The sequence below is a fragment of the Embiotoca jacksoni genome, unplaced genomic scaffold, assembly GCF_022577435.1.
Source record: "Embiotoca jacksoni isolate LCO1_2020_lvr unplaced genomic scaffold, fEmbJac1.0.p SCAF_54, whole genome shotgun sequence".
In the NCBI taxonomy this organism is placed as follows: Eukaryota; Metazoa; Chordata; class Actinopteri; family Embiotocidae; genus Embiotoca; species Embiotoca jacksoni.
The window spans coordinates 1,306,314-1,327,852 of record NW_027185408.1 but is presented as its reverse complement, the minus strand read 5'-3'; the positions used below and the strand labels follow the sequence as shown (position 1 = coordinate 1,327,852).

The window sequence follows — 21,539 nt, the reverse complement described above, 5'->3', positions numbered from 1 at the left end:
TTCTTTAGCAAGAACAATACCTCAGAGGTGCCCTGAGGGTGAAGGTGTGGGGGTTAGGTCATTGGTGATGTTCCCTGAGGTATGCCATTTCCATTGGACACTGAGCCTGTGGTCTCACGGCATCGTAGGACTCGTGGGGTAATTGCAGATGTACGTTGAGGGTCGAGGTAAAGGTGTCGGCGTCAGGACAAATGGACATCCTCATCTCTTCCACGTTAAAGGAGGTTTTTATTTTTTATTCTTAACTAGTTGATATTCTGTCATTTGGTCTCCAGGAACGTGAATTTCACTCCTCAAACACCAGAGTTGAAGAGATACGAAGGTTGTCTTTTTTCCATACCCTCGGTCCTGTTAAAAGTTATTGGAATTGGACTCGTCTGTTTACGAGGACGTAAAGTGGGGCTGAGGGTACGGCAAACCGACCGCCTCATTTCTTCCAAGATAGAGGCGGTTCTTTACATTGTTTACGTTGAACTAGTTGATATTTTGTGAGCCGAGGAAGAACCCGCAAAATCTGAATCACTGGTCCGACCCACATCTCACTTTCATGTTGAGAGGATGTTTGGTCCACTAAATCCCCTCCAACTCCAAATCTAGTAGATGGCAGTAATGTTCAACAGTAACAATAATAATAACCGATCCGTGGGTTGCCCACTAATCCTAAAGTTTTGAATCCCCTGTCCACGTGCCGAACTATCCTCGGGCAAGACACCCTGAACCCAGAGTCGCTCCTGATGGCAGGCGAGCACCTCGGACGGCATCTCGGCGTGAATGTCAGTGTGAATGGATGAATGGGAAAACGAAGCGCCTCGAGACCGCCGAGTTGACAAAACGCCACGTAAGCGTCGACCATTCGTCGCACCAAAACCCGCGTGAACCGGTCCAGGTAATCTTCTGCGTTACAAACATGTAATCTGCTCAAACGTGATACTGCACTCGGGGACGGCGGCTTCGTAGACAACCAGAAGGAGAACCAGAGCCGGTGCGACAGATGAGATGGGAGACTTCATCTCGGCACGTCGTTCTCACAGTTGTGTGGTTGAAGTGGACCATTGAGCCCGGTGGATGTTGGTGTTGGTGTGCAGACAGCAGGGATACGTCGGTGTTATGAACAGGGAGGTACATGAGTGACAGCATGATGTTTTTTCAGACACAGGACGGAGGCTGTGTTTGCTGTGGGTTAGCACACACACACACACACACACACACACACACACACTCACACACACACACACACACACACACACACACACACTCACTCTGAACAAACAGCTGCTGTCGGCGGCTGAGCGGCCGCTGAACTTGGATTATTGCAGGGTGGACGCTGTCGGATCGACGGGAACCATCTTCGAGCTCTCAGCAGGAAACTTTGGAGAATCTGAGGATGGCAGAGAGGAGGACGGCGGCAGAACCCGACTTCCTGCAGTTTAACGATCTGGCCTGTGAGACGGTCGGAGGGAAGGTGAGTCGCTCTGAGTGCTTTACGCCGACTTCCTGTCTGTCAACGCGCTCCTCTTTTCTGTTTGCCTCTTACTAAATCAAACAGTTCCTCATTTCTCTCTCTGCACTGAAACTTTTACAGAAGAATTTCATATTTTAGAATTTCTATTTGTTCATTTTAACTTCTTTCTTTCAGCTTACATTTTGTCTTTTATGTTTGATGTTGATAAATAAACTTGCCCTGCCATGCTGCCATGTGCGTGACTATCCGTGGTGTTACGGTCCGGGTGCTCGGAGCGACCAAACAAATGACCAAAAGAGACCCGACTTCACCAAACGGGTCATTTAATAGACCGAGAAGGTGGAGTGATATTCTAGTGATGAGCCGGGTGTGTTGTCATGGTGATTTGAACACGTTCCAAATGTTCAGTTGACCAATCAGATCTCTGGGTCAGAACTACTTGTTGTGTAATCATGAATAAACCCAGATGATGAAGTGCGTTGCTCTTCCTCCAGGTTGTTTTTGCCACAGACGAATGGTTTGCTCCGGCCAGCAACCTGCTGAAGGTACGAAAACTGAAATGAGAAAATATCACGTCAGAACAACACGAGCGGAAACATTTAAAACGTGTGTGTGTGTGTGTGTGTGTGTGTGTTCGTGCAGAGAGAGCCGCCTCAGTTCATCGTCTCGGCCTTCACCGAGTTTGGAAAGTGGATGGACGGATGGGAGACGAGGAGGAAGAGGATACCTGGTTTGTATTCGTATTTCCCACAATCCCTCCTGCTCTCTGCAGGTCACCCAAGTCGGACCATGGCACAGAAAGACGCTCTCATCTTCTGACTCTTTACTTTTTACAGAATCAAGATTTCCAATATATAAACATAACATATTACATCCAGTGTTGTTTATGAGAGTTCATCGACCCCTGAAGGAGAATTCACATCACAGTCACTGTTATAGCAGTGAGTTAACGAGGAATCAGAAGGAGAGGAGACAGTGATGACTGCTGGTTTGGAAAGAACGATCAATCCTGGAGTCTGAACTGCTATGATGGTGGTGGTTACTCTGTCTGGCACAATAACAGAGAAACATTATTCTCTTCCTACTTCCCCTCCTCCTCCTCCTCCTCCTCCTCCTCGAGGGGGACAAACTTTTACACCTCATAAATCCTGTTGAAATGTTTTCTGTCTTTCAGTTGATGAAATGAAACGTGACCGTACTTAGATATTTGAAGAAAGGCTCATTTAATGTCTGTTTGCTGTAGAGGTTGTGTTTAACATGTTGTTTGAACAAACTATGTCCAACCCTCTGTAATATCACTGAAAGGTTCAATTATTGTAAATAATTCACATTTCTATCAGCTGACAATAATTGTTGAACTTAACCTGTTTCTGCTGAATCTACAGTTTGTTTCCAGCTGAAAGAAGTTGTTCATGAATGAAAACTAAAGTCTGTATCAAACAAATGCAGCTTTTAGAATTATTGACAATTTATCAGCTCCAAATATGTGAAATTAGAAGTTTATAAGAGCTTCTGTTGGTTTGTTACCAATAAAAATAAAAAGTCTACTTTTTAGTAGTTGATTTTTTATATTTTAACCACTATTTAAAAAACATGACCGATCCCCAGTATTACCATCTTTACACTATTGTTTTACACGTACTCATGTTTTTGACTTACAAAAGAAAATTAACATTTAAAATAATAATAATCTCGTCTTACATGAGTATTAAACTGTTGTAGAAATACATTTTCTGTCATTCAAATAGTTTTGAGTGTGTTAATGTCATCTAGAAAGCTACTTTTAGTAAATAAGTGGATTAAAACTAGTCTAGTAAAGTAACCAGCTTACTGGATAACAACCTGAACCTCGATGGCTAAAGATTTTTTTCACTACAGCAGCATTATAGATACAGGAAAAGCAATCAAACAACAGAGAAAAAATATTAAATACTAAATATAAAAATGCACAATATATACAATAAAATAGAATAATATTAATTAAATTAAAACTAACTGAACAATAGTACAAGGATATAAACAAACAACCAACGGTGTTATTGTTGTGAGATTGATTTGTCCAGAGGTGAGTTATTGTACAGTCTTATTGCATATTTGCACTTATTGAAAGTAGCAGGAAGTGTCCAGGGACCGTGAAGAAGGAGAGCCGAGCTGGTAGCAGAAATGAAAAGGAGCCTGAGGTGGAAAGAGGAGGACGAAGGAAAACCACAGACTGATTAGAAAACTGTTCTCTGGGTTTGAAAAGTGAAGCCATGAAGTGTAAAACCTCTACGGGCCACTAGGGGCTCCAAAAACCACCTGTCAACTTCCTCAAACTTTTATTTCCTTGTTCGGAGGAAGTCAGAGAGCTGAGAGACGTCTGAACTCGTCCTGCTGTCCTCTCCATGTTTCTTCTTTCTCTGCTCGGTTTCCATCTTAAAGCTGCTGATGAACTTCTTCACTCGCCGGCTTCACGACGATTATTTCCTCCATCAGAAGGTAACAAACAGTTTCCATCTTCATCTGATAGGTTTTTGACATGGAACCGGTCCGATCTATAAAAATGCCGTCGCTGTCTGTCAGATCAACGCTGACTCTTCTGAAGCAGCTCCTGAACTTTTAAACCCAGCTCAGTTTTCCTGAACTCGTTCTGTGTTTTCTGTTGCGACCGCATGAAGAGTCGACATGTTCAGTAACTTTGAAACCGTCGATCATTTTAACGGCCCGTGTGATTCAGTTAGTGGGGAGCGTTCACTGTCCGGTCTGACGTTGTTCACAGCTGGACTGGTTGGTTATTAACAGGTAATAAAGTCATCAAATATGTGACAGTCAGTCAGAGATCTTTGAAAATGTTCACAGTGAGGAGGAAACAGAAACACGTTCAATTCTCTTTCTGGAATAACGGAGCATGTTTTTCACATCATGTCTGCATCATGTGTTCAGAAACATGTTTTATATTCTCACTGTCTCACTGATGAATGTTTTGCTGTAGATGATGTGGGATTCATAAAAAAACAACAAGGTTCAAAGTTCTTTTATTGCAGCTATAAAATGATAAAACCTTCTGTGATGACATCGTTATCATCCATCAATGATTAAACAGCAAAGACATCAAATACGACACGACTACAGAAACAGTTTAAAAAGATGTTTTTCACTGAGGTCATATTTCAACATCAGCGACTCTTAGAAACTACAGCTGTGTTGAATGTTTTCATGGATCTGTTCAGACTCTCTCAGCTCTTTGTTGAGCTTCAACACAGATGGAGGCGTCGCTGAAAAACAGCCTCAGCTCCTCCAAATGGAGCAGATTTTACAAGTCAAAGAAAATATGAACTTTTATAGAAAAGTTACAGCCTGTTTAGGTTTAATACTTTTACAGACTCTCTGTTCTTTCCTTCTTTCATGCAGCAGATAGAAATATTCACATTTATCTTTGGACTCTGAGATGTTTTATTTTCTTGTGATCTGAGTTGAACTCTGGTTTTCTGTCATCTTGAAGTTTCCAGACTTTGACAGTGAGGTTCTGAGAGGATGACGAAGACGTCAGACTGATGATGAAGCAGAATCAGCAGCAGCTTCTCTCTCTGTGTTTCCTCTGCAGGTGAAGGTAGAACGACTCTGTGACGGGATCTGAATTCACCTGGTGAGGATTTCATTCACTTCTGCCTGAATTCATCACATCACCTCCTTTAAACAAGTGAAATATAACTTTTAGCAGGTAGATCAGAAAAACACACCTGGACAGAAATGAAGAGAGTTCATGTTGTTTCCTAACATCCATCCTCAGTGGAAATCTGAACAGGATCTGAACTGTATTTACTTTGGCGCCCTCTGGTGGTGGAATCCAGAGTGACACTGTTGTAGTGTGAATGTTGTTGTACGTACTGAGCAGGTTGTTGTGTTTGTGTGAAGCTGTGGGCTCTGCTATGGATCAGCGGGAGGACAGAGAGGACGGAGTCCGTCCCTCTAAAACCACTCTGTGTGGGGAACATGAGAGCCGGACCAAAGCTCAGAGGTGAGACGACCGTCTCTAACTGTCCACGACTCTTCTCCACGTCACAGCTCAGCACTCACATCACTGCACCATCATTATTCTCACTCAGAGCTCTGTGTGTTCTGTTGAAGAACAAAGCAGCAGCTCAGACCTGCTGGACCTGGACCTGGAACTGGACCTGGACCGGGACCTGGACCTGGACCGGGACCTGGACCAGGACCTGGATATAGACATGGACCTGAACCTGTTAGCAGCTGTGTGTCCATGAAGAGTGACCGGTCTATGGACAAACCTATGAACTTCAAAGACGGACACCAGTCTGTTAAACAAAGGTAATAATGTTTCAAGTTTGTCTTTTGGTTTCAAACCCTCCTGATGTCATAACGTCTTTGTGTTGAACTTATTATTCACCTCGATAGAAGATTGGAGACATCTGGAGAGACAGTTGGCAGCTTGGACAGATGATCTCAGGCAGTTGAATCTGTATGTTCGTTGAAAGGAACCAAACTGTCTTCACACAGAGACTCAGAAGGAAATCTGTTCAGGGAGCTGGAGAGGAGGAAGAGTTGTCTGTAACAAGTAACCCTGCATGACGTGGTCCTCCAGTCAGAAACCTCAGAGCAGGCCATCATGTTTGAGCTGACAGTGAAGATCAAATTAAAGAGGCCCACAAGAAGAAAATGGTCAAAGATCACAGGGGTGGGATCACCTCAGCTCAGAGGATCAAAGGACGTCAGACTCAGATTCTTTAGTCTCTTTAGTTCAGCAATGCCAGTTTGTTGGAACTGCAGGTTCATGGAAACACACTGGATGTATTCATGTTTCTGTTAGCGTCCAACAAAACACACAATCTGCAGGGTTAAAACTGAAAGCTACACATCTCTGTTTCCATCAGGATCCTTCAGCAGGAACCAGATTCTCCTGAACCCAGCTGTGTGTCCATGAAGAGTGACCGGTCTATGGGACGACCTATTACCTTCAAAGATGGACACCAGTCTGTTGAACAAAGGTAATAATGTGAAATGTTTGTCATTTAGTATCAAACCCTCCTGATGTCATAATGTCTGAACTCATTGATCACTTTCTTTCCATTCAGTGTGAAACTGAAACCCAACTGTTCTTGTGTCCGGGTATTCAGAAAGAGGGTTTTCCAGTGTTCAGCAGGGGTGATCATATTTATACATTTAAAGACTCCATGCAGAGCCGGGCTTCATCGGACCACACAGAGGAGACCCATACAGACCAGGCTGGTGGCTGCCTCCACATGTCTCTCAGTCTGAAGAAGTTCTGTTTTGAAGTTTTGTTGATGAAGGGCAGTAATTTAAAATGGATGTTTTGTCTTCCTGTTCAGCTTCTGTCAGGTGTTGGTTGTCTTGGTAACTAAAAACATGAAGTGTCTTTACTTTATGTTTCTGGATTAATTGTGACCAAACATCTTCTGTTTTGATGTTGACTTTACAGAGTTGATCAGCAGGACTCAGACGTTCCTGAAACAAACCTGGACTCCATATTTCTGGTGTGTAAACACACAAACTAAATAGTGAATTACCAAAACTCACATTCTCCCTGCTGCACTCTGTAGACCAGCAGGATTTCAGTCCATATTTAAAATGATCTGATACGTTCTGTGTATTAAAGTTAATATATTTCTCTGTTTCAGCTGCTGGAGGAGAACATGATCAGTTTTGTAAAGAACGAGCTGAAAAAGATGCGGAAAATTCTGAGTCTAGATTACCCAGAATGCTTAGAGAGTCAGTGTGAGGATGAGGAGGTGTTGGAGGGTGAGGATGAAGAGCAGAGGAGTGGCAGAGAATCATTTCTGAAGATCACACTGCACTTCCTGAGGAGACTGAAGCAGGAGGAGCTGGCTGACCGTCTGCAGAGCAGTAAGAGGATTTTAACAGCTGGAACATGATGGAAAGAGGAAACATGGGAGAAACTTAGATTTCCAAACTCTGCTGTTAATATGATGCAAACATCTTCATCACATCTGTGAATTCTTCTGGACTGAAAACAGTCAGAAACTGTTTGTCCACAACTGGTGTGAAGAATTGATTTCACGGAGACGCGAAATATTTTCGACGTTAAAAAGTTTATCTTCAGGTTTACTGAGACATTCACTTGTTGTTTGTTTGTTTGTTTGTTTGTTTAGGAATTGTTGTTCCAGAGTGTCGACAACATCTTCAATCTAACCTGAGGAAGAAGTTCCAGAGTGTGTTTGAGGGGATTTCTAAAGCAGGAAACCGAACCCTTCTGAATGAGATGTACACAGAGCTGTACATCACAGAGGGAGGGACTGCAGAGGTCAATGATCAACATGAGGTCAGACAGATTGAAACAACATCCAGGAAACCAGACAGACCAGAAACAACCATCAGACAAGAAGACATCTTTAAAGACTCACCTGGAAGACATGAACCAATCAGAACAGTGCTGACAAAGGGAATGGCTGGCATCGGGAAGACAGTGTTAACACAGAAGTTCACTCTGGACTGGGCTGAAGACAAAACCAACCAGAACATCCAGTTCATGTTTCCGTTCACTTTCAGAGAGCTGAATGTGCTGAAAGAGAGAAAGATCAGTTTGGTGGAACTGGTTCATCTCTTCTTCACTGAAACCAAAGCAGCAGGAATCTGCAGCTTTGAACACTTCCAGGTTGTGTTCATCTTTGACGGTCTGGATGAGAGTCGACTTCCTCTGGACTTCCACAACAATGAGATCCTGACTGATGTTACAGAGTCCACCTCAGTGGATGTGCTGCTGACCAACCTCATCAGGGGGAAACTGCTTCCCTCCGCTCGCCTCTGGATAACCACACGACCTGCAGCGGCCAATCAGATCCCTGCCGAGTGTGTCGGCATGGTGACAGAGGTCAGAGGGTTCACTGACCCGCAGAAGGAGGAGTATTTCAGGAGGAGGTTCAGAGATGAGGAGCAGGCCAGCAGCATCATCTCCCACATCAAGACATCCAGAAGCCTCCACATCATGTGCCACATCCCGGTCTTCTGCTGGATCACTGCTACAGTTCTGGAGGACGTGTTGAAAAGTAGAGACGGAGGAGAGCTGCCCAAGACCCTGACGGAGATGTTCATCCACTTCCTGGTGGTTCAGGCCAAAGTGAAGCAGGTCAAGTATGATGGAGGAGCTGAGACAGATCCACACTGGAATGAAAAGAGCAGGAAGATGATGGAGTCTCTGGGAAAACTGGCTTTTGATCAGCTGCAGAAAGGAAACCTGATCTTCTATGAATCCGACCTGACAGAGTGTGGCATCGATATCAGAGCAGCCTCAGTGTACTCAGGAGTGTTCACCCAGATCTTTAAAGAGGAGAGCGGGCTGTACCAGGACAAGGTGTTCTGCTTCGTCCATCTGAGCGTTCAGGAGTTTCTGGCTGCTCTTCACGTCCATCTGACCTTCATCAACTCTGCTGTCAACCTGCTGAAGGAACAACAAACTAAATCTTCTTTGTCTATTTTCTTCAGAAACAAAACAAAACTAAACCATCTCCACCAGACTGCTGTGGACGAAGCTTTAAGAAGTCCAAATGGACACCTGGACTTGTTCCTCCGCTTCCTTCTGGGTCTTTCACTTCAGACCAATCAGACTCTCCTACGAGGCCTGCTGACACAGACAGGAAATAGCTCAGAGACCAATCAGGAAACAGTCCAGTACATCAAGAAGAAGATCAGTGAGAATCTGTCTGCAGAGAGAAGCATCAATCTGTTCCACTGTCTGAATGAACTGAATGATCGTTCTCTAGTGGAGGAGATCCAACAGGTCCTGAGATCAGGACGTCTCTCCACAGATAAACTGTCTCCCGCTCAGTGGTCAGCTCTGGTCTTCATCTTACTGTCATCAGAAGAACATCTGGATGTGTTTGACCTGAAGAAATACTCTGCTTCAGAGGAGGCTCTTCTGAGGCTGCTGCCAGTGGTCAAAGCCTCCAACAAAGCTCTGTATGAGGATTTATCAACCATTTCAAACATGTTTCATTTTGTAAATGACAAATAAAACAGGTTGTGTTCATTGTTAATTCTTCTCTAGGCTGACTGGCTGTAACCTGTCAGAGAGAAGCTGTGAAGCTCTGTCCTCAGTTCTCAGCTCCCAGTCCTCCTGTCTGAGAGAACTGGACCTGAGTCACAACGACCTTCAGGATTCAGGAGTGAAGCAGCTGTCTGCTGGTCTGGAGAGTCCTCACTGTAAACTGGAGACTCTCAGGTCAGGAAACATCTGGTCATTGATCAGTTAAATATTTCTTAATATTAATTTTGCTGCAGATGTTCAACGTCTGTCGGATTTTCCTTCTTGTTTCTGGAGTTTATATTTTTCTGACTCCAGTCTGTCAGGTTGTCTGATCTCAGAGGAAGGCTGTGCTTCTCTGGCCTCAGCTCTGAGCTCCAACCGCTCCCATCTGAGAGAGCTGGACCTGAGCTACAATCATCCAGGAGACTCAGGAGTGAAGATGCTGTCTGCTGGTCTGGAGGCTCCTCACTGGAGACTGGAGATTCTCAGGTATGGACAGACAACCAGAGCTCACACAGTGCAGGTTTGTCTCATTGATTTGACTTCATGTGTTGTTGCTCAGGTCCATCGTCATGAAGGATGACTTGTTTCTCTAGTTTCTGTTCAGAGGAGTGAGGAGGTCTGAGTTAGGAAACATGTGGATCCTCAGAAGTCTTTTATCAAATGTAAACAGCTGTTCATTAGAAACATTGTGAAGTTGATGTCAAATCCTTCTCATCTTGAACCATGTTATCAGCCTGGCTGTAGGGACGACAGTGTTCATCAGTCGATCACCACTTTGGTCCAAACTGATTCATCTCAACAACTAATAAACATAATGAGATGAACTTCTGTTCACACAAATTTGAGAAGTTCAGGATTCAAAGTTCGGCCTCAGTCTTCACTCTGAAATACAGTCATTTTTATATGAAGTTCTAAAATCAAGTCTATTTTATTTTACAGTCCAGAGTTACATCTTTTCCTCCCAGAGCTTCAGTCTCTACAGCTGACTCCCTCCATCATTACACCCTCGATTCTGAACATGTAAATTACACAAACCAACTGAATGTGGTGGTTGGACTGATCTGTGAACAGTCTGAAAACAGTTCAGCTGTTCACGTGAATGTTGGTCAAACTGTTCATTTTAAGGGACAACATGCAGAGACCAATATTTCACATGTGGGAGGACATCAATAAAAACAGAGCAGATCAGTGGAGACTGAGCTCTCTGATTATTTCTACATATCTTCTTCTTCTTCAGGTGTTTTCCTCACAGACAGCAGTGAAACCATCAGAGACAGTTGACACTGATGAGTTTCAGCCTGTTTCTGTGTCTCACTGACAAACTGAGGAACTCTGCTTCATGTTGAACAACAGTTAGGACTCCTGTTGGATAGAAAATCATTGTGACTGTTTCTTCCTCCAGGGTGGACCATGGTGGAGAGCAGAGGTTAAAACCTGGTCTGAGGAAGTGTAAGTTTGACTGATACACGTTACATTACATTTCATTTAGTTGACGCTTTTGTCCAAAGCGACTCACAATAAGTGCATTTCAACCATGAGGGTACAAAACCAGAACAAGAAGAATCAAGAAAATACAATTTCTTCTAGAAAGCTGAACTACAAGTACAAAAAGTAAGTTCCATTTTAATCTACTAAAGTTCTCCTATTCAAGGTAAAGTCTGAAGAGGTGTGTTTTTAGTTTGCGGTGGAAGATGTACAGAGTTTCTGCTGTCCTGATGTTGTTGGGGAGCTCATTCCACCATTTAGGAGCCAGGACAGCAAACAGTCGTGATTTTGTAGAGTGTTTAGCTCAGTGAGGAGCAACAAGCTGATTGGCCGATGCAGAGCGGAGTGAACGGGCTGGGATGTAAGGTTGGACCATGTCCTGGATGTAGACTGGACCTGATCTGTTCACAGCACGGGACGAAGTACCAATGTTTGGAAATGGATGTGGACGGCTACTGGTAACCAGTGAAGGGAGCGGAGGAGGAGGAGGAGGGGGAGAGGAGGAGGAGGTAGAGAGAAGGGGGAGAGGAGGGGAGGAGAAGGGGGAGAGGAGGGAGACAGGAGGAGGAGAGGAGGAGGAGGGGAAGAGAAGGAGGAGAGCAGGAGGAGGAGAGAAGGGAGAGAGGAGGGAGACAGGAGTGGGAGAGGGGGAGGAGAGGAGGGAGACAAGAGGGAGAGAGGAGGGGGAGAGGAGGGAGAGAGGAGGGGAGGAGGAGTCGAGAGAGTGGGGAGAGAGGCGGTGGAAAGGAGGGAGAGAGGAGGGAGAGAGGAGGGGGAGAGGAGGTAGAGAGGAGGGAGAAAGGAGGAGGAGAAGAAGTAGAGAGGAGGGAGAGAGTAGGGGGAGAGGAGGTAGAGAGGAGGGAGAGAGGAGGAAAAGAGGTGGGGGAGAGAAGGGGGTTAGGAGGGAGACAGGTGGGGGAGAGGAGGTACAGAGGACGAGGAGAGGAGGAGGAGAGGAGGAAGAGGGAGAGAGCAGGGAAACAGGAGGGGGAGAGGCGGAGGAGATGAGGGAGACAGGAGGGGGAGAGGAGGGACAGAGTAGGGGGAGAGGAGGGGGAGAGGAGGGGGAGAGGAGGGGGAGATGAGTGAGAGAGTAGGGGGGAGGAGGTAGAGAGGAGGGAGAGAGGAAGAAGAGAGGTGGGGGAGAGCAGGGAGAGAGGAGTGAGAGAGTAGGGGGAGAAGAGGTAGAGAGGAGGGAGAGAGGAGGTGGAGAGGAGGGAGAGAGGAGGGAGAAAGGACAAGGAGAGGAAGTAGAGAGGAGGGAGAGAGGAGGGGGAGAGTAGGGAGAGAGGAGTGAGAGAGTAGGGGGAGAAGAGGTAGAGAGGAGGGAGAGAGGAGGTGGAGAGGAGGGAGAGAGGAGGGAGAAAGGAGGAGGAGAGGAAGTAGAGAGGAGGGAGAGAGGAGGGGGAGAGTAGGGAGAGAGGAGGGGAGAGAGGAGGAGGAGGGAGAGAGGAGGGGGAGAGGAGGAGGAGAGGAGGAAGAGAGAAGGGAGAGAGGAGGGAGAGAGGAGGGGGAGAGGAGGGAGAAGGGGGAGAGGAGGTAGAGAGGAGGAAGAGAGGAGGGAGAGAGGAGGGGAGGGGGAGAGGAGGGAGAGAGGAAGAGGAGGGAGAGAGGAGCGGGAAAGAAGCGGGAGAGGAGGAGGAGAGGAGGAAGAGAGAAGGGGGACAGGAGGGAGACAGGTGAGGGAGAGGAGGTACAGAGGAGGTGGAGAGGAGGAAGAGGGCGAGAGGACGGAGACTGGAGGGTTAGAGGGGGAGGAGGGAGAGAGGAGTGAGAGAGGAGGGGAGGGGGAGAGGAGGGAGAGAGGAGGAGGAGGAGGGAGAGAGGAGGGGGAGAGGAGGAGGAAGAGAGAAGGGGGACAGGAGGGAGACAGGTGAGTGAGAGGAGGTACATAGGAGGAGGAGGCGAGGAGGAAGAGGGAGAGAGGAGGGAGACAGGAGGGGGAGAGGGGGAGGAGAGGAGGGAGACAGGAGGGGGAGGAGTGGAGAGAGTGGGGAGAGAGGCGGTGGAGAGGAGGGAGAGAGGAGAGAGGAGGGGGAGAGGAGGGAGAGAGGAGGGAGAAAGGAGGGGGAGAGGGGGAAGAGAGCAGGGAGACAGGAGGGGGAGGAGTGGAGAGAGTGCGGAGAGAGGCGGTGGAGAGGAGAGAGGAGGGAGACAGGAGGAGGAGAGGGGGAGGAGAGCAGGGAGACAGGAGGGGGGAGGAGTGGAGAGAGTGGGGAGAGAGGCGGTGGAGAGGAGGGAGAGAGGAGGTGGAGAGGAGGTAGAGGGGAGAGAGGAGGGGAGGGGGAGAGGAGGGAGAGAGGAGGGGGACAGGAGGGAGACAGGTAGGGGGAGGAGTGGAGAGAGTGGGGAGAGAGGCGGTGGAGAGAGGAGGGAAACAGGAGGAGGAGAGGGCGAGGAGAGCAGGGAGACAGGAGGGGGAGGAGTGGAGAGAGTGGGGAGAGAGGAGGTGGAGAGGAGGGAGAGAGTAGTGGGAGAGGAGGGGGAGAGGAGGGAGAGAGGAGAGAGGAGGGGAGGGGGAGAGGAGGGAGAGAGCAGGGAGACAGGAGGGGGAGGAGTGGAGAGAGTGGGGAGAGAGGCGGTGGAGAGGAGAGAGGAGGGAGACAGGAGGAGGAGAGGAGGGAGAGAGGAGGGGGAGAGGAGGGAGAGAGGAGTGAGAGAGGAGTGGAGGGGAGGGGGAGAGGAGGGAGGAGAGCAGGGAGACAGGAGGGGGGAGGAGTGGAGAGAGTGGGGAGAGAGGCGGTGGAGAGGAGGGAGAGAGGAGGTGGAGAGGAGGTAGAGGGGAGAGAGGAGGGGAGGGGGAGAGGAGGGAGAGAGGAGGGGGACAGGAGGGAGACAGGTAGGGGAAAGGAGGTACAGAGGAGGAGGAGAGGAGGAAGAGGGAGAGAGGAGGGAGAAAGGAGGGGGAGAGGGGGAGGAGAGCAGGGAGACAGGAGGGGGAGGAGTGGAGAGAGTGGGGAGAGAGGCGGTGGAGAGGAGAGAGGAGGGAGACAGGAGGAGGAGAGGGGGAGGAGAGCAGGGAGACAGGAGGGGGAGGAGTGGAGAGAGTGGGGAGAGAGGAGGTGGAGAGGAGGGAGAGAGTAGGGGGAGAGGAGGGGGAGAGGAGGGAGACAGGAGGGGGGAGGAGTGGAGAGAGTGGGGAGAGAGGCGGTGGAGAGGAGGGAGAGAGGAGGTGGAGAGGAGGGTAGAGGGGAGAGAGGAGGGGAGGGGGAGAGGAGGGAGAGAGGAGGGGGACAGGAGGGAGACAGGTAGGGGGAGGAGTGGAGAGAGTGGGGAGAGAGGCGGTGGAGAGAGGAGGGAGAGAGGAGAGAGGAGGGAGACAGGAGGAGGAGAGGAGGGAGAGAGGAGAGAGGAGGGAGACAGGAGGAGGAGAGGAGGGAGACAGGAGGAGGGAGGAGTGGAGAGAGTGGGGAGAGAGGAGGTGGAGAGGACGAGGAGAGGAGGAGGAGAGGAGGAAGAGTGAGAGAAGAGGGAAACAGGAGGGGGAGAGGCGGAGGAGATGAGGGAGACAGGAGGGGGAGAGGAGGGACAGAGTAGGGGGAGAGGAGGGTGAGAGGAGTGAGAGAGTAGGGGGAGAGGAGGTAGAGAGGAGGGAGAGAGGTGGGGGAGAGCAGGGAGAGAGGACTGAGAGAGTAGGGGGAGAGGAGGGAGAGAGGAGGTAGAGAGGAGGGAGAGAAGAGGAAGAGAAGGGGGGGAGAGAAGGTACAGAGGAGGAGGAGAGGAGGAAGAGGGAGAGAGGAGGGAATCAGGAGGGGGAGAGGCGGAGGAGATGAGGGAGACAGGAGGGGAGGAGTGTAGAGAGGAGGAAGAGAGGAGGGAGAAAGGAGGAGGAAAGGAAGTAGAGAGGAGGGAGAGAGGAGGAAGAGAGGAGGGGGAGAGGAGGGAGAGAGGAGGTGGAGAGGAGGGAGAGAGGAGGAAGAGAAGTGGGGGAGAGGAGGGTGAGAGGAGTGAGAGAGTAGGGGGAGAGGAGGTAGAGAAGAGGGAGAGAGGAAGAAGAGAGGTGGGGGAGAGCAGGGAGAGAAGAGTGAGAGAGTAGGGGTAGAGGAGGGAGAGAGGAGGTAAAGAGGAGGGAGAAAGGAGGAGGAGAGGAAGTAGAGAGGAGGGGGAGAGTAGGGAGAGAGGAGTGAGAGAGGAGGGGAGGGGGAGAGGAGGGAGAGAGGAGGGGGAGAGGAGGAAGAGGGAGAGAGGAGGGAGACAGGAGGGGGATAGGGGGAGGAGAGGAGGGGAGGGGAGGGGCAGAGGAGGGAGGAGAGCAGGGAGACAGGAGGGGGGAGGAGTGGAGAGAGTGGGGAGAGAGGCGGTGGGGAGGAGGGAAAGAGGAGGAAGAGAGGAAGGGGAGAGGAGTGAGAGTGGAGTGAGAGAGGAGGGGAGGGGGAGAGGAGGGAGAGAGGAGGAAGAGAGAAGGGAGAGAGGAGGGAGAGAGGAGGGGGAGAGGAGGGGAGAGAGGAGTGAGAGAGGAGGGGGAGAGGAGGGAGAGAGGAGGAAGAGAGGAGGGAGAGAGGAGTGAGAGAGGAGGGGAGGGGGAGAGGAGGGAGAGAGGAGGAGGAGGGAGACTGGAGGGGGAGAGGAGGAGGAGAGGAGGGAGACAGGAGGGGGAGGAGTGGGGAGAAAGGAGGTGGAGAGAAGGGAGAGAGGAGGGGGAGAGGAGGAAGAGGGGGAGAGGAGGGAGAGAGGAGGAGGAGGGAGACTGGAGGGGGAGAGGAGGAGGAGAGGAGGGAGACAGGAGGGGGAGGAGTGGGGAGAAAGGAGTTGGAGAGAAGGGAGAGAGGAGGGGGGAGAGGAGGAAGAGGGAGAGAGGAGGGAGACAGGAGGGGGATAGGGGGAGGAGAGGAGGGAGAGAGGAGGGGAGGGGAGGGGCAGAGGAGGGAGGAGAGCAGGGAGACAGGAGGGGGGAGGAGTGGAGAGAGTGGGGAGAGAGGCGGTGGGGAGGAGGGAAAGAGGAGGAAGAGAGGAAGGGGAGAGGAGTGAGAGTGGAGTGAGAGAGGAGGGGAGGGGGAGAGGAGGGAGAGAGGAGGAAGAGAGAAGGGAGAGAGGAGGGGGGAGAGGAGGGAGAGAGGAGTGAGAGAGGAGGGGGAGAGGAGGGAGAGAGGAGGAAGAGAGGAGGGAGAGAGGAGTGAGAGAGGAGGGGAGGGGGAGAGGAGGGAGAGAGGAGGAGGAGGGAGACTGGAGGGGGAGAGGAGGAGGAGAGGAGGGAGACAGGAGGGGGAGGAGTGGGGAGAAAGGAGGTGGAGAGAAGGGAGAGAGGAGGGAGAGAGGAGGGAGAGAGGAGTGAGAGAAGAGGAAGAGAAGGGGGGGAGAGAAGGGGGTTAGGAGGGAGACAGGTGGGGGAGAGGAGGTACAGAGGAGGAGGAGAGGAGGAAGAGGGAGAGAGGAGGGAAACAGGAGGGGGAGAGGGGGAGGAGATGATGGAGACAGGAGGGGGAGGAGTGTAGAGAGGAGGAAGAGAGGAGGGAGAAAGGAGGAGGAAAGGAAGTAAAGAGGAGGGAGAGAGGAGGAAGAGAGGAGGGGGAGAGGAGGGAGAGAGGTGGGGGAGGGAGAGAGGAGGGAAACAGGAGGGGGAGAGGCGGAGGAGATGAGGGAGACAGGAGGGGGAGGAGTGGGGGAGAGAGGCGGTGGAGAGGAGGGAGAGAGGAGGGAGACAGGAGGGGGAGGAGAGGAGGGAGAGAGTAGGGGGAGAGGAGGTAGAGAGGAGGGAGAGAGGAGGAAGAGAGGAAGAGAGGTGGGGGAGAGAAGGGGGTCAGGAGGGAGACAGGTGGGGGAGAGGAGGTACAGAGGAGGAGGAGAGCAGGAAGAGGGAGAGAGGAGGGAAACAGGAGGGGGAGAGGTGGAGGAGATGAGGGAGACAGGAGGGGGGAGGAGTGTAGAGAGGAGGAAGAGAGGAGGAAGAAAGGAGGAGGAGAGGAAGTAGAGAGGAGGGAGAGAGGAGGAAGAGAGGAGGGTGAGAGGAGGAGGAGAGGAGGAAGAGAGGAGGTGGAGAGGAGGGAGAGAGGAGTAGAGAGGAGGGAGAGAGGAGGGGAGGAGGAGAGGAGGAAGAGAGGAGGGGGAGAGGTGGGAGAGAGGAGGTGGAGAGGAGGGAAAGGGGAGAGAGGAGTGATAGAGGAGGTGAGGGGGAGAGGAGGAAGAGAGGAGGGGGAGAGGAGGGAGAGAGGAGGGAGAGAGGAGGGGGACAGGAGGGAGACAGGTAGGGGAAAGGAGGTACAGAGGAGGAGGAGAGGAGGAAGAGGGAGAGAGGAGGGAGAAAGGAGGGGGAGAGGGGGAGGAGAGCAGGGAGACAGGAGGGGGAGGAGTGGAGAGAGTGGGGAGAGAGGCGGTGGAGAGGAGAGAGGAGGGAGACAGGAGGAGGAGAGGGGGAGGAGAGCAGGGAGACAGGAGGGGGAGGAGTGGAGAGAGTGGGGAGAGAGGGAGGTGGAGAGGAGGGAGAGAGTAGGGGGAGAGGAGGGGGAGAGGAGGGAGACAGGAGGGGGGGAGGAGTGGAGAGAGTGGGGAGAGAGGCGGTGGAGAGGAGGGAGAGAGGAGGTGGAGAGGAGGTAGAGGGGAGAGAGGAGGGGGAGGGGGAGAGGAGGGAGAGAGGAGGGGGACAGGAGGGAGACAGGTAGGGGGAGGAGTGGAGAGAGTGGGGAGAGAGGCGGTGGAGAGAGGAGGGAGAGAGGAGAGAGGAGGGAGACAGGAGGAGGAGAGGAGGGAGAGAGGAGAGAGGAGGGAGACAGGAGGAGGAGAGGAGGGAGACAGGAGGAGGGAGGAGTGGAGAGAGTGGGGAGAGAGGAGGTGGAGAGGACGAGGAGAGGAGGAGGAGAGGAGGAAGAGTGAGAGAAGAGGGAAACAGGAGGGGGAGAGGCGGAGGAGATGAGGGAGACAGGAGGGGGAGAGGAGGGACAGAGTAGGGGGAGAGGAGGGTGAGAGGAGTGAGAGAGTAGGGGGAGAGGAGGTAGAGAGGAGGGAGAGAGGTGGGGGAGAGCAGGGAGAGAGGAGTGAGAGAGTAGGGGGAGAGGAGGGAGAGAGGAGGTAGAGAGGAGGGAGAGAAGAGGAAGAGAAGGGGGGGAGAGAAGGTACAGAGGAGGAGGAGAGGAGGAAGAGGGAGAGAGGAGGGAATCAGGAGGGGGAGAGGCGGAGGAGATGAGGGAGACAGGAGGGGAGGAGTGTAGAGAGGAGGAAGAGAGGAGGGAGAAAGGAGGAGGAAAGGAAGTAGAGAGGAGGGAGAGAGGAGGAAGAGAGGAGGGGGAGAGGAGGGAGAGAGGAGGTGGAGAGGAGGGAGAGAGGAGGAAGAGAAGTGGGGGAGAGGAGGGTGAGAGGAGTGAGAGAGTAGGGGGAGAGGAGGTAGAGAAGAGGGAGAGAGGAAGAAGAGAGGTGGGGGGAGAGCAGGGAGAGAAGAGTGAGAGAGTAGGGGTAGAGGAGGGAGAGAGGAGGTAAAGAGGAGGGAGAAAGGAGGAGGAGAGGAAGTAGAGAGGAGGGGGAGAGTAGGGAGAGAGGAGTGAGAGAGGAGGGGGAGGGGGAGAGGAGGGAGAGAGGAGGGGGAGAGGAGGAAGAGGGAGAGAGGAGGGAGACAGGAGGGGGATAGGGGGAGGAGAGGAGGGGAGGGGAGGGGCAGAGGAGGGAGGAGAGCAGGGAGACAGGAGGGGGGAGGAGTGGAGAGAGTGGGGAGAGAGGCGGTGGGGAGGAGGGAAAGAGGAGGAAGAGAGGAAGGGGAGAGGAGTGAGAGTGGAGTGAGAGAGGAGGGGAGGGGGAGAGGAGGGAGAGAGGAGGAAGAGAGAAGGGAGAGAGGAGGGAGAGAGGAGGGGGAGAGGAGGGAGAGAGGAGTGAGAGAGGAGGGGGAGAGGAGGGAGAGAGGAGGAAGAGAGGAGGGAGAGAGGAGTGAGAGAGGAGGGGAGGGGGAGAGGAGGGAGAGAGGAGGAGGAGGGAGACTGGAGGGGGAGAGGAGGAGGAGAGGAGGGAGACAGGAGGGGGAGGAGTGGGGAGAAAGGAGGTGGAGAGAAGGGAGAGAGGAGGGGGAGAGGAGGAAGAGGGGGAGAGGAGGGAGAGAGGAGGAGGAGGGAGACTGGAGGGGGAGAGGAGGAGGAGAGGAGGGAGACAGGAGGGGGAGGAGTGGGGAGAAAGAAGGTGGAGAGAAGGGAGAGAGGAGGGGGAGAGGAGGAAGAGGGAGAGAGGAGGGAGACAGGAGGGGGATAGGGGGAGGAGAGGAGGGAGAGAGGAGGGGAGGGGAGGGGCAGAGGAGGGAGGAGAGCAGGGAGACAGGAGGGGGGAGGAGTGGAGAGAGTGGGGAGAGAGGCGGTGGGGAGGAGGGAAAGAGGAGGAAGAGAGGAAGGGGAGAGGAGTGAGAGTGGAGTGAGAGAGGAGGGGAGGGGGAGAGGAGGGAGAGAGGAGGAAGAGAGAAGGGAGAGAGGAGGGGGAGAGGAGGGAGAGAGGAGTGAGAGAGGAGGGGGAGAGGAGGGAGAGAGGAGGAAGAGAGGAGGGAGAGAGGAGTGAGAGAGGAGGGGGAGGGGGAGAGGAGGGAGAGAGGAGGAGGAGGGAGAATGGAGGGGGAGAGGAGGAGGAGAGGAGGGAGACAGGAGGGGGAGGAGTGGGGAGAAAGGAGGTGGAGAGAAGGGAGAGAGGAGGGAGAGAGGAGGGAGAGAGGAGTGAGAGAAGAGGAAGAGAAGGGGGGGAGAGAAGGGGGTTAGGAGGGAGACAGGTGGGGGAGAGGAGGTACAGAGGAGGAGGAGAGGAGGAAGAGGGAGAGAGGAGGGAAACAGGAGGGGGAGAGGGGGAGGAGATGATGGAGACAGGAGGGGGAGGAGTGTAGAGAGGAGGAAGAGAGGAGGGAGAAAGGAGGAGGAAAGGAAGTAAAGAGGAGGGAGAGAGGAGGAAGAGAGGAGGGGGAGAGGAGGGAGAGAGGTGGGGGAGGGAGAGAGGAGGGAAACAGGAGGGGGAGAGGCGGAGGAGATGAGGGAGACAGGAGGGGGAGGAGTGGGGAGAGAGGCGGTGGAGAGGAGGGAGAGAGGAGGGAGACAGGAGGGGGAGGAGAGGAGGGAGAGAGTAGGGGGAGAGGAGGTAGAGAGGAGGGAGAGAGGAGGAAGAGAGGAAGAGAGGTGGGGGAGAGAAGGGGGTCAGGAGGGAGACAGGTGGGGGAGAGGAGGTACAGAGGAGGAGGAGAGCAGGAAGAGGGAGAGAGGAGGGAAACAGGAGGGGGAGAGGTGGAGGAGATGAGGGAGACAGGAGGGGGGAGGAGTGTAGAGAGGAGGAAGAGAGGAGGAAGAAAGGAGGAGGAGAGGAAGTAGAGAGGAGGGAGAGAGGAGGAAGAGAGGAGGGTGAGAGGAGGAGGAGAGGAGGAAGAGAGGAGGTGGAGAGGAGGGAGAGAGGAGTAGAGAGGAGGGAGAGAGGAGGGGAGGAGGAGAGGAGGAAGAGAGGAGGGGGAGAGGTGGGAGAGAGGAGGTGGAGAGGAGGGAAAGGGGAGAGAGGAGTGATAGAGGAGGTGAGGGGGAGAGGAGGAAGAGAGGAGGGGGAGAGGAGGGAGAGAGGAGGGAGAGAGGAGGGGGACAGGAGGGAGACAGGTAGGGGAAAGGAGGTACAGAGGAGGAGGAGAGGAGGAAGAGGGAGAGAGGAGGGAGAAAGGAGGGGGAGAGGGGGAGGAGAGCAGGGAGACAGGAGGGGGAGGAGTGGAGAGAGTGGGGAGAGAGGCGGTGGAGAGGAGAGAGGAGGGAGACAGGAGGAGGAGAGGGGGAGGAGAGCAGGGAGACAGGAGGGGGAGGAGTGGAGAGAGTGGGGAGAGAGGAGGTGGAGAGGAGGGAGAGAGTAGGGGGAGAGGAGGGGAGAGGAGGGAGACAGGAGGGGGGAGGAGTGGAGAGAGTGGGGAGAGAGGCGGTGGAGAGGAGGGAGAGAGGAGGTGGAGAGGAGGTAGAGGGGAGAGAGGAGGAGGAGGGGGAGAGGAGGGAGAGAGGAGGGGGACAGGAGGGAGACAGGTAGGGGGAGGAGTGGAGAGAGTGGGGAGAGAGGCGGTGGAGAGAGGAGGGAGAGAGGTGGGGGAGAGCAGGGAGAGAGGAGTGAGAGAGTAGGGGGAGAGGAGGGAGAGAGGAGGTAGAGAGGAGGGAGAGAAGAGGAAGAGAAGGGGGGGAGAGAAGGTACAGAGGAGGAGGAGAGGAGGAAGAGGGGAGAGAGGAGGGAATCAGGAGGGGGAGAGGCGGAGGAGATGAGGGAGACAGGAGGGGAGGAGTGTAGAGAGGAGGAAGAGAGGAGGGGAGAAAGGAGGAGGAAAGGAAGTAGAGAGGAGGGAGAGAGGAGGAAGAGAGGAGGGGGAGAGGAGGGAGAGAGGAGGTGGAGAGGAGGGAGAGAGGAGGAAGAGAAGTGGGGGAGAGGAGGGTGAGAGGAGTGAGAGAGTAGGGGGAGAGGAGGTAGAGAAGAGGGAGAGAGGAAGAAGAGAGGTGGGGGGAGAGCAGGGAGAGAAGAGTGAGAGAGTAGGGGTAGAGGAGGGAGAGAGGAGGTAAAGAGGAGGGAGAAAGGAGGAGGAGAGGAAGTAGAGAGGAGGGGGAGAGTAGGGAGAGAGGAGTGAGAGGAGGAGGGGGGGGGGGAGAGGAGGGAGAGAGGAGGGGGAGAGGAGGAAGAGGGAGAGAGGAGGGAGTC

General features: G+C 52.8%; 2 protein-coding genes across 3 annotated transcripts in view; both read left to right on the top strand.

The window, feature by feature from the left end:
• Positions 1 to 1,247: 1,247 nt before the first annotated feature.
• On the top strand, positions 1,248 to 3,014 carry LOC138212325 (allantoicase-like). Of its 2 annotated transcripts, XR_011179427.1 has the most exons (4): positions 1,248 to 1,462; positions 1,957 to 2,007; positions 2,105 to 2,192; positions 2,299 to 3,014. XR_011179427.1 is itself a non-coding variant. In XM_069172651.1 (3 exons), the coding sequence occupies exons 1-3, from the start codon at positions 1,385 to 1,387 to the stop codon at positions 2,279 to 2,281; spliced, it is 306 nt and encodes a 101-aa protein (XP_069028752.1). In that variant the 5' UTR covers positions 1,248 to 1,384; the 3' UTR covers positions 2,282 to 3,014. The 2 variants fall into 2 exon arrangements, 1 of the variants encoding a protein (XP_069028752.1); XM_069172651.1 differs by having other exon boundaries at positions 2,105 to 3,014.
• A 2,420-nt stretch (positions 3,015 to 5,434) lies between these two features.
• LOC138212242 (protein NLRC3-like) overlaps positions 5,435 to 21,539 on the top strand; it is a 28,548-nt gene continuing 12,443 nt past the window's right edge. Inside the window, exons 1-10 of the mRNA XM_069172546.1 lie at positions 5,435 to 5,459; positions 5,570 to 5,684; positions 6,334 to 6,447; positions 6,535 to 6,568; positions 6,904 to 6,954; positions 7,099 to 7,324; positions 7,591 to 9,394; positions 9,483 to 9,656; positions 9,777 to 9,950; positions 10,867 to 10,913. Of these exons, the coding sequence (XP_069028647.1) occupies positions 5,435 to 5,459; positions 5,570 to 5,684; positions 6,334 to 6,447; positions 6,535 to 6,568; positions 6,904 to 6,954; positions 7,099 to 7,324; positions 7,591 to 9,394; positions 9,483 to 9,656; positions 9,777 to 9,950; positions 10,867 to 10,913 (2,764 nt within the window). The remainder of the gene's footprint in view (positions 5,460 to 5,569; positions 5,685 to 6,333; positions 6,448 to 6,534; positions 6,569 to 6,903; positions 6,955 to 7,098; positions 7,325 to 7,590; positions 9,395 to 9,482; positions 9,657 to 9,776; positions 9,951 to 10,866; positions 10,914 to 21,539) is intronic.

What these genes read in the sequence shown, in the direction of transcription:
- LOC138212325 (XM_069172651.1), top strand. Translation starts at nt 1,385, where the DNA reads ATGGCAGAGAGGAGGACGGCGGCAGAACCCGACTTCCTGCAGTTTAAC. An exon ending in GTGAGACGGTCGGAGGGAAG is followed by an intron (nt 1,463 to 1,956) that starts GTGAGTCGCTCT and finishes CTCTTCCTCCAG; the next exon opens with GTTGTTTTTGCCACAGACGA. An exon ending in CGGCCAGCAACCTGCTGAAG is followed by an intron (nt 2,008 to 2,104) that starts GTACGAAAACTG and finishes GTGTTCGTGCAG; the next exon opens with AGAGAGCCGCCTCAGTTCAT.